This window comes from Coenobita brevimanus, chromosome 98 (genome assembly GCF_032717465.1).
Source record: "Coenobita brevimanus isolate Jiangsu-jjx chromosome 98, ASM3271746v2, whole genome shotgun sequence".
In the NCBI taxonomy this organism is placed as follows: Eukaryota; Metazoa; Arthropoda; class Malacostraca; order Decapoda; family Coenobitidae; genus Coenobita; species Coenobita brevimanus.
Window position 1 is genome coordinate 4,042,503 of NC_137051.1, and position 12,172 is coordinate 4,054,674.

A 12,172-nucleotide genomic window follows, 5' to 3' on the forward strand; every position below is an offset into this window, starting at 1 on the left:
TAATCATCTCTGCATACACCTCATCAACCCCAGCTGCTTTCCCATTTTTCAGCCGCTTTGCAGCATTCTTTACTTCTGAGAGTCACGTTTCCTGGCACTGCATTCCTTATCTGTACACCTCCATAACCAATTATCTTAACAGTCGCTTTGCTCTTTCTATTCCCATTCATCAGACTTTCAAAATATTCTTTCCATCTGGTCCTTATTTCATCCCCATGGGTTAATATTCTACTACTTACATCCTTCACACTGTCACATTTCTTTCCACTGTCACTTCTACATTTCTGCACCTCTTTCCAGAATAACTTTCAATTTTTGGAGTAATTTGTATTCTAGATCACCATTACCTCCTCCTTTTCCTCTTCAATAGTCTCTTTACATGTTTCTTAATCTCAATACAGTATACCCATTTCTTATTTCAACTGAATCCCTGTCCTGTTATCAACTCTAACCACTTCTTTTCCTCCACTGCTCTCTTACCCTCTTCATCCACCATGCTGTACCTTTCTTCTTTGTTGTTACTCTTGCCACACCACACACCACTTTCGCATTCCTAACTAAGCAATCCCTATAAAGATTTAAGCTGCCCAGATCCATTTAATTCCAATTCACATCGATTCTAACTCCTCCCCTACTTTGGCCCTGTATTCATCTGCCATTTCTTTGATCCTCAGCTTCTCAATTTTCAGTCTCTCTCCCTGACAGCTCCACTCTATCTTGGTCCACCTCACTCTTCTCAGCCTGATCTTGCATACTTAAGACTAGTTTTAAAAATACAACAACAGAACATTCTGGGCACCTCCATATCCATATATTTTTAGCTTAGGAAAGACTTTGTACTTACAAAGGGTTCATTAACAAACTGGGACTATCAACATTATCACTTGAAATCCTTCTATGCAATAAGGTGCACAAAACTTATGTCATACTCCCCATCTTTTCAGTGCTGTACATAGGACTTTGCCAGTTTGAACATGCATAATAAATTTACATATAATTACAAATCCAAGTACTATACTGTAACACATTTTTACTGCAACAAGCAGGCCTATGTACAGGGTGGTCCACATATAATGCTCCACCTTCATCCCACTGGACAATTCTTGTGTTGTGGGGACAGCTCAGTCACCATTATCAATGTATATCCTTCATCATTTATTCATCTCCTACTCCCACTGCCACACCCACATCCACACCAGCAGACTTAACTATCCTTGCTGTATCTAAGTTACAGTACACCCTCAATATAATAAACAAATTGGTACCAGACCCTTGATGTTCAAGCCAATAGTTTGTTAATGCCAAACACCATGCTGTTCAGTAATTTCCCAGGCGTCGTGGATTTTATCGAACAAAGATAATTAAATATGGAGCGTCATTCGGCCGTACAGTCGTACAAAATAACACAGTACAGCTAGGTCTAAATGGCTCTTTTTCTCAATAAATGCTCTGCTGTATTTATGGCTCCTTTCATGATGCTAGTAACCCAGACACTGATGGGGTGTTCTGCGGGATGCAGATTATGCGTGCTTGTGTGTGTGTGTGTGTGTGTGTGTGTGTGTGTGTGTGTGTGTGTGTGTGCGTGTGCGCACGTGCGTGAACGTGCATATGCGTGCGTGAGTGCACGCATGTTTAAGTACGTGCAAGCGTGTGTGTAGGGACACCATGCTCATCAGTGTTTCCCGTGCGTCCATTCTTTTCATCCATCCATCATCCAATCCTATGTTGCCCCATGAGGAGCGGAGGAGCCCAAGGTTAGGCAAGTTGGTCCTGACGTTTAAGATGCGAGTGACCAGCCTCACTAATCCAAGAGTGGCATTACATGAGCAATAAACTCCAACCACCCCTTGGATATAAGCCTACACAGGCTCAATCTGATTGGAGTGTCTATATTACCCACTAATCCACCAGGCACCATAATTTGGTTATATGGTTATCACCCAGCGTAGTAAATGGTTTCTTGGTGTACAGGAAACCATTTGGCTTGCCACTCAGTGTAGTCACCCATAGGCAGAAGGAAGGGGAAAGAATAATGGAAAGAAAGAGGGAGTGTAAAGTCACCTGAAGGCAGAAGAAAGTGGAAAGAATGAAGGAAGGAACGACAGTACAGGAAGGAAGGATGAAACGAGAGGGCAGACAAAGCAGCACTACATCAAGCGAGTGGATGATGAGTGCCCCCACCTACCATGAAAATTCATTAAATGTGCATAACTTTTGGCCAGCTCAAGGGTGGTCGTTAAAACTGAAATTCGTTAAAAGAGAGTTCTGTATATCGAAGGTTTACCGTACTTTATTAGACAGCTCTCATGTGGCCCTGATATACCCAGGGAACACATCATGTTATTCTGGGTGCTGTGCTACTACGTAAACTTATTTGATTGTGAATAGCACCATGGTCCCAAAAGATTAATGGAAAAAAAAAAAAAAAATACAACTCTACTAATGTGGTCAATAATGTCTTGTACAAAAATAAACCTGAGGCACGATTCAGTTAAACAATGAAACATTATGTAAGTACAAATTACTGTATACAAAACATAAACTGTCACATGTAATGCAACCTGGCACTGCTTTCATTTAGGTTTATAAAAATGCTATGTGATATACTACAGTTTATGACAACTTTGTATTGTACAATACTTTGTACACATAAAATCTACCATTTGATCAGCATGGATGGCAGCATCCCCAAGATTGCAGGTTTCTTCAGATATAACCATAATAAGGTTATTACTGTGTCCTTACTATCCTGTATGCTGGTATGCTAAAATTAGTTTGTGCAAAAGCGAAAAATGGGATAGTGTACTGCCACTCTCCATTGGTAAAAGGTCTGTAAAAGAGATTCTACTCAGCAATCACAAGGCAAACCCTGAGTGTTCATACTTGCCAGCCACAACAAGCACAGTATTATACAGTGTAGTTAACATATGGGAATTTATTTGTATACTAATATATATAATACACTTAACTGCTGCAGTACACTGAGATATTCTTGTAAACCTCAGAGTATCTGGATAATGAATTACTGAATATATCCACTGCAAAAATATGCTTCACATCTGCTTACAAATAAAACAGAAACACACAGCTTACCATGCCAAATAAATTTAATACCATTTAATACTAATGTACACATGGTGCAGTACAATAATCTGCATATTTTCATAAGCCAAAACTGACAAGAAGCCAGGCACTTGACTGACTACGCTGATATACTGTACTTTGTCATTAACCTTCACAATCTTCTGTAACAACTCTAGTTGTACATAAATATCATGGCATTAAAATTTTATATCATAAAAGGATATTAAATATCCTCTACCTTAGGCTGAATACACTGGTCAAAATGAAATGCCAATTAAATGACTGTACCTTGTACTGGTGCAGTGAGAAATTTTTATAGAGTACCTATTATAAAAAACTTACAAATATTACTGTACAGTGCTAAAAAATTAATTCACGTAAAATACAATAGTTATTAACAACATTCTTTCAAAAATAGTTACATGCATCAGTATTACAGCTGATTGTAAAATAACACAAATGTATTTTTCTTGAGAACTGAGATATGTAATAGGATATGAGAGGTCTCAATGAGGTCATAAGACTGGTGAGACATACACAGCACTGTTGATGATCACACACAGTTCCACAGAGGCAAAGGCGGAACAGTGTACAGGATTTTTAGTTGACAAGCACTTGCCTAGAAAAATAAAAGTATTTTCTCTACAAATGGAAGAGTAGCAAGTTTAACTACTGAACTGAATGTGATGATTAATATTCAGACCAGCCATGTATTATGCTCTATATCATCATCATCATCCAATCCTGTGTTGCCCCATGAGGAGCACAGGAGCCCAGGGCTGGGCAAGTTGGTCCTGACATTTAAGATAAAAGTGACCAGCCTTACTCATCCCCAAGTGGCATTACGTGAGCAATAAACCCCAACCGCCCCTTGGATATAAACCTGCCCAAGCTCAATCCAACTGCATTGCCTTAATTACCCACTAAGCCACCAGGCACCATAATTTGGTTATATGGTTATCACCCAGCATAGTAAATGGTTTCCTGGCGTACAGGAAACAGTTTGACTTGTCACTTAGTGTAGAGTCACCCGCAGACAGCAGGACAAAAGAATGAATGAGGAAAGAAATGAAACAAAATTTTTATAAAGACAGAGAGACTATGAGAAGAGAAAGCCCCAAACCTAGAATATACAATATTAAAGAGATTCAAAACGGTGGAAAAGGGCTAGGAAGAGGGGGGAAAGTAGGTGAGACTTCTGTGAAACATTTTCACATTCATTATTTAATCCAGTACTGCCCCATGAGGAGTGCAGAAGCCTGGGGCTAGGCAAGTTGGCCCTGACATTTAAGATGAGAGTGACCAGCCTCACTCATCCCTGAGTGGCATTATGTGTGCAATAAACCCTAACCACCCCTTGGATATAAATCTGCACCAGCTCAATTTGATTGGAGTGCCATAATTACCCACTAAACCACCAGGCGCCACAATTTAGTTATATGGTTACCACCCAGGGTAGTAAATGGTTTCCTGGTGCACAAGAAACCATTTAGCTTGTCAATCTTATAAAACCAGACGTGACACTTTGGTTACAGTAAATTCTCACATGATGAACACTTACCAATACAAAGTAGGAAACAGACAAAGAAAGAACCAAATAATACATCAAACAACAAAATAAATTTCATCCTCAATGAAAACATATGCACTGGATGGTGAAAATTCATAACTTCACCGAAAACAGTAAATGTATGAACTGACCGCAGAATGGTGAGATGTGTAAAAATACATCTCAAGGGAAAAAGTGGGATGGGGGGGGGGGCTGATCTATATGAAACAAAAAGCTTTTACACTGTAAGAGAGAAGGAAATGGAGATTGGATTGCTAGTTCACTGTAAAGTACACTGATAAAATGACAACAAAGAATAAATACATAATGACATTATAAGAAATTGACAACAACGAACAAATACATAATGACATTGTAAGAAATCTACTTTAAAAAACTCAAAGCAAGTAGCATATCAAGAACATGAGAAAAGTTTTCATAATGTTATAAAATAATAATAATAATCATCATAATAATAATTTCTTAAGAAATGAAGGAAGACACGGCACAGGGTAACAGATATTTGTGACAGTATTAAAAAAAAAAAAAAAAAAAAAAAAAAAAAAAAAAAAAAAAAATGAACATTGCTGACCAAACCGTGAGGGGGAAAAAAAAAAAAAAAAAAAAAAAAAAAAAAAAAAAAAATGGCAGACACATATGTTTGTTCTGAGACTCATCATTATTATTCCAACCCTAACTCCCACCTATGAGATGGGGTGAGGCAGAATCCAGAAATAAAGAGATATATAGTATAAAAGTAGAACAACTATCTTGTTGCACGTTTGACAAAACAGGCCACATAATCATTTATATATCATCCAAGTCCTTGAATATCTTGTTGTCAGGTATACTGAAGGATAAAAAGACAACTTCACTCATGAGCAAAAAGATGAAAGAAGATACATGTCACAATTAAAAAGTCAAAAGAGCAGAAGCAGGTCATATCATCCCTAAAAATATATTATACATCCAGGCTACAACTTGTATACATGAGTCACAACCCAGAGATGAAGTGTTGGGAAGAAATAGGCAGTGAATAAGATGGCAGAGTATGACATTGCAAGTAAACGACTAACAGATCTGTGGAAAGGGTTGAGAGGCTTTTGTACTAGTCAACTGACACATTCTGCTGATGCTGATAACCAAGTTTCAAACATCTTATGAGAGATACAAAGTACAGCAGAAGTGAACTGTTACAGGAAATGAAAACCAAATCCTGTTACTGAGTGCAGAAAACAGCTGTTCTGGGTTATGATGCACTGTTGTTGTTGCTGGCTTGCCCTTGACACTAGGGCAATATTGTTCTGAAATTGGAGTCATTACAAATTCTAGTTCATGGTCTAGCCCGCCAGGTGTCCATAGTGTCGTTCTCAGAATATGGGGACACAGGGCGGTAGAGAGTAACCAGTTACGGATTTTTATTTTTCTTGTTCCTTAGCTTAAACTATACCTGAAAGTAATTTTCATTATTCAGTGCATATATAAAGATGTAGTGGTAGGTGGGAGCGCTCACCATCCACTTGCTCGATGTAGTGCTGCTGTCAGGTGTCTGCCCTTTCCTCTCCTCCATCCTTCTTTCCTTCCATCCTCTTCTGTCTATCTTTCCTTCATTCTTTCCTCTTCCTTCTGCCTGTGGGTGACTCTACACTGAGTGACAAGCCTAATGGTTTCCTGTACACCAGGAAACCATTTACTATGCTGGGTGGCAACCATATAACCAAATTTTTGGTGCCTGGTGGTTTAATGGGTAATTACAGCGCTCCAATCGGATTAAGCCAGTGAAGGTTTATATCCAAGGAGCGGTTGGGGTCATTGTTCATAAAATGGGACTCAGGGATGAGTGAGGCTGGTCACTCTCCTCTTACATGTCAGGACCAACTTGCCTAGTCCCGGGCACCTACGCTCCTCATGGGGCAACGTGGAATTGGATGATGGATGGATGGATACATGAAGATGTAGTGTCTAATAATAATAAAAGCATGTCATCCTTGGGTGAATACTGCGAAATTTGTATGGAAATTTAACAAATACTAACTTAGGGCCCTTTCACACATTCTAGAAGAGCCAGTGGTTATTGAAATGACTTATTATATACCCAGAAACTATGGTAAGATTGTAAAAGGTAATATAAATGCATGTCACAGTCTGTAAATATTGATATATATTGGCTGAGATATGAAATGAGGAATCTCTGGCATCTTTATGCAGATGCCCGCCATGCTGCCAGCTGCACGATTATCATTCTTGGGATAAGTCTCAGACTGTCAACATGAACACAGCGATTCTCAGGCATTTGGAGTGATGATGCCTGTGTTTGTTTGTGCAGTGGTAGGCTGCTCATCGGATTCAAGAAAAATGCTAATCAATATCCTTCTATGGCTGAAGTCAGAGGCTGGGCGAAATTTCCCTCACCTAAGAAGGAACCAAAACAATGAAAGCTCTGGGAAAACTGATGTTAATGGAATGGAGGATGGAAGGCTACGAGGTTCCATGCAATATGCTCAAGACATTTTACTGACTGAATAGGAAATGGGTTATCATCCTAATTTGTTAATAAATGGGAATCTGGGAACACCAATAATTTTCTATTAACACAAAAAATCTGTCTCGATTCACCTACACTCTTGCCATCAGTTGGCTCACCTTGAACCAGTAAATTGGGATGTCCAAGAGTTTCTCACTAGCTGTATTAGTTTTCCATTGCTATATCCCAAGTGTGGCACTGATCTTTGTCCTGAGTATTGCTTAAGCTGTGCAACAGTCCTTTTTTCAAACAAATTTGGTTGGGGACTGCACGAGGTGAATCACGCTGCCGGTGTCTTATGCCCAGAGTGATGTAATGGAAGTTGCAGTTCCCTTCTCTTTAGCTTAAATTATCCTAACCTAAACAAACCTAAACTATTCTTACCTAACCTAACCTTATCTCAGATCAACCTAACCTAAATAAACTTAAACTAAACTAACCTTAATTCACAAAATGACTGATTTCACTATCTGCCTGTAACATACATACTGTATATATATATATATATATATATATATATATTATCCTCTAATTAACTAAAGGTCAGCAAGACATCCAACCATCTTCCTGACACATGTATTTCATAAAGTGTTGATAAATGGCACAATACTTGAGATAACATGTGGATACTTTCAGCATAGCAGCTAAAAGGGCACTCGGTGCATGCGCACTGATCAGAATGGTAACTTCCAGCATACCACTCCATGCAGACGACACCTGGGTTCGGTCAGCTGGGCTGGCTTTGTTATTGTTCAAGCCGGGAAACATATTTCGGTATAAGTGCAAGACACTACATGCAGTGCTACTAAGATTAGATGACTGCCATGTAATGGAACGTACTGTGATGAAATACCTGGACGAATTCACTGAATGCTGCTGCTGGATTTAAAGAAAAATGAGTGAAGTATGTATCGAATATATCCCAAGACAAACAGGCTCAACAACGAACACAAGGACAAAGAAGCACTGGGGGAGGCGGTGGCTTAGTCGGTAGAGAAGTGGCCTGCAGTCATACCAGACCCAGGTTTAAATCCCCGCTGGGGCAGGGAACAGTTTAAGGATTTGAGTTTCATAAAAGCAGGCTTTACTGATCTACGAGAAGACCCACTGACATGTCATAAAAATAACCCTGCTAATACCAATACACCAGTCCTGTATGAGACAGCCCTAGCATGTATTCAATATGGACGGTGGGTGTTAGCACCGAAGTGGTGACATGTAGAGGTGTATGGTATATGGGAGGACTACTGGGCATTGGGAACAGCTGTGAAGCCTATGCCCAGAGCTGGACACATTAAAAAAAAAAAAAAAAGTTATCGTACAATATTGTATATACATTACATGTTACACAGAAAATAAATTAGAAAAATACATTTGTCAGAAATATATAGAAATATATACATATACTGTACATGGATATTTCGAGTTGTCCACAGTTCAATTTTCTGTCCAGAAGCTACACTATGGGCACCTGGCAGGCTAGGTCATGAACTAGAACTCATAATGACTCCAATTGCTTCTGATTGATAAATTACGATGTAAACTAATAACAAATGAAGTTCAGTGAGGATGCAACATTGAAGAATTTCGGTAACTTTTCTGGAATGCATTTGTTTATGTTTACAAAGAAATTGATACGGAAAAAAACATCAGCATCTACATCTTAAGCAATCTCACGCTACAATATCTTTTAAATGTTTTTTGAGCAACTATTTACAAACTCATAACATAATCAATAAAATAATATATACACATAAAAGTACTGACAAAGAAATCACAATAACATAGTCATTAACGTATGAGAACACCCACAATGGCATTTGAAAAGGTCCTGAGGCTAGGCTACAATAATCTAGATAATTTCAAGTGAATGAAACCATCCTACATCCCTGGCAGGATTTCTATCTATCTATCAATCTATCTACTGCCAGATGCTTTAATCCCGTAAGGGGTGGCCCCAAGCAAATGGCTTCCATGTTGTCCTGTCCAATGCCATTTCAATGCCAAGCTCCCAGCTCACACCCCCCTCTCTCAAATACCTCTCCACTCCATCCCTCCATCTCATCCTCAGCCTCCCATTCTCTCTCCTCCCTCCACCTCACTCGCATGCACTCTCTTTGTTAGTCTCTCACTCTCCATCCTCTCCATATGGCTTAACCATCTCAATGTATTTCTCCTAACGCTTTCTATCACATCCCCATCCACACTACAATGCTCCTTGACTTCCTGACAGGATTTAATAACAGTAAAGTCACCAGTCACATCTTGGAATCAAACCTTGGCAGGGTAACATAGGTTTTTCAATGACCAGAAACCTCTATCAATGATGCCACTAAGGTATATTAATAAACTGGCTGTTTCATCAATGGCAGCTTTCCTCTCAGGAGATGGAACAAAGTTTGTCTTTGTGGATGTTTTTCTCATACACAAAGCATTGTATACTGGAACTAATGTCCAATTAAATAGAACATAAAACTGGAAAATGTATTTGTGACACACAGAGCAAAACTAAAAGAAGAAATAACACTTGGTCTAAGAAAATAAACATCACGTACAGGATACCTTGCTGTATGAAAATAAACTTCATCATTATTCTAGGTCTTGATCTAAACAGCTCTCTGAGACTTGGATAATGCAATACTGATGTATGCAATACTATTATAATATGGATGGTATAATGATAAAGGTTCAGAAAGACCAACTAGGATGGAATGAGGTCAAGATAACACTAATGGATTGCTGGTTGATGCAACCATGGAAGCAACCTCAGAAAACAGCATGTCATAAAACAGAAACTGTCTTATAAAAACAGAGAACTAAAATTTACGACTTTCAGTTATCTAGTAGTTATTACAGGCAGTCATGTATACAGAAAAAAAAATAATAATAAAAATAAATATATAGTCTCTTATCATTATTCAATAGCTATTGCTCTACTCTGTAAAGAATTGTGCCACAAAATTTCCTATTCCCAAGAGAATGATAGTGGTGTGGAGAGCAGCTATGGGTATTGTAAGGCGATCACGGTAGTACAGAGCCAACATGTGTGTGATACATGGCAGCAGGAAGATATATGCCAGCCCAGAGATAGCACCAACCCATCTGTGGAACATAAATAAGCATATGAATAAGTATCAGTTCTTGGACTGTAAATTAGCAACTTTGCATTTTCCTTAGAGTAACAACATAATTTACCTATGCTCATGAGAAATTTACACTACTAAAAATGTTTTTGAATATCATAATTAACACTTTGGCCAATATTCATGATTCTTAGCTTATTTCAACTTGCACCATGATTTTATTTACCTCAAAAAAACTCATCAAAGTCAAAGAATTGAAAAGACATACATTTAAAGTTAAGAAAGTTTTAGTTACAACCTCAATCCCCTTCTATAAATTTTCACAGGAGCTCCAAGACTGAATCATAAATCTAGGTGACAGGTGGTGAGGCAGTCACATTTCTACACCACTACATGGGGTCTGACAACCAACCTGTCACCTTGAGAAATTATGAGTAGTATTACTTTTTCTCCACTATACAACAACATTGTACAACAACTATTACAAGCACTAGCTGAAATCAATCTCATAATGTCTTACCTAATAATGAATCCAATATTTGGATAAAATATGGCCACCAGGACAGACAGCATCACAAGAATTGTGTTCAAAAGCATGACCTGCCAAAGTTTAAATGGGTGGCCAGGTCCAAGAAAATAGGTGAAGAGTTGGTTGCGTATGAAGAAGCCCAGCAATGGATAGACAGTAAGGATTTGGAAGAAGAGGAAACCACGCACCACTGCTAGCAATACATCATGAGGTGGGAAGTTGTCCAAGAAGTTCTGTAAAATAAAAAATAATTCTTGAATACTGTTCACTGAATAATTCTGAATATGGATCTAAACTGCCTGTATAAACTGTCTGCATATCTAAGAATGAACCTTGAAAATTTATAGGGGTTATAACTATAGAAAACAATGGTATCTGCTTCTGGTATTCTATCTATCTACCTATCATATATTATTGCTCCATCAGGAGTGCAGGGGCCTGGATTAACCCCTAAAGACCTATATCTGCCAAACGACAGTTTTGGAAAATGTAACATAAAGTCCTACGTTTGTCGATCGTAGAGCCTGCCAAAAACAGGGGGTAGGTAGCACTGACTCCTATATGATGTATATGGAACCAAGCCAATGGGAGCAACAGTATCTGGTGAGGTATGGCCAGACTAGGCCTCTAGAGGGGGGGGGGGAGGTGACCTCCCTGCCATCTCTCTGCCTACCTCTACCCCACTGGGCCCTCTCCTCACTATGGCCTCCAAACCGCCAATTCCCCCATATACCCCCTGGATACTGCAGCTGGTGTGCGTAGCAAGCATAATTCCTCCCTTCCTCCCTCCCATTCACCACCACACTCCCTCCACCTTCAACCTTTCCCTTTGTCTCCAGACACATAGGGTTTTCCCTTGCTAGGCACCACTATAAACTTTATTTTTCCTTTCATGATCATTATTTCACCTTGCCTTATGCCTAGGAATATAAAGTATATTGTTTACTGTTATGTTTGTATGGCTATTGGCCATTCTCTGGCAGGTTCAAGGGTAGACTTTTTTTAATTTTTTGATGGTTTCTAGTACAGTAACCACTGGACATGTGAATGAGAGATATACATTTTCAGGTGTGTAAATTCAAGCTCTTGAAATCTGTAAGAAAAAAATTACAATCCGAGAAAATAAAAAAATCAGACCCTAATTACGGTTCTGGGGATAGGTGCTCTGAGAAATTTGTGGTCTTTAGGGGTTAAAAAGAATAATCTAGGGCAACCCCACAAATTACCAAACATGTGGAATTAGTGAGAGTGAAATTTATTTGAAATACAACTCTATAGTTTTTCTTATATTTCAAGTCCTAAATTCCATGACCAACTAGTCAGTTTACTTTTACCTGACTGAACTGGGCCACTACCAGAATGCATTAAGTCCTATAAGCATTAGTTATGAGGTATCAGTGAGT

The 12,172-nt window shown here is 38.8% G+C and overlaps 1 protein-coding gene across 1 annotated transcript in view; it reads right to left on the bottom strand.

Annotated features, from left to right (window-relative positions):
* Positions 1–10,090: 10,090 nt before the first annotated feature.
* LOC145414106 (neutral amino acid transporter 9-like) overlaps positions 10,091–12,172 on the bottom strand; it is a 31,345-nt gene continuing 29,263 nt past the window's right edge. The window contains exons 12-13 of the mRNA XM_080283665.1: positions 10,761–11,002; positions 10,091–10,259 (exon numbers count right to left, since the gene is read on the bottom strand). Coding sequence (XP_080139791.1) covers positions 10,091–10,259; positions 10,761–11,002 — 411 coding nt within the window. The remainder of the gene's footprint in view (positions 10,260–10,760; positions 11,003–12,172) is intronic.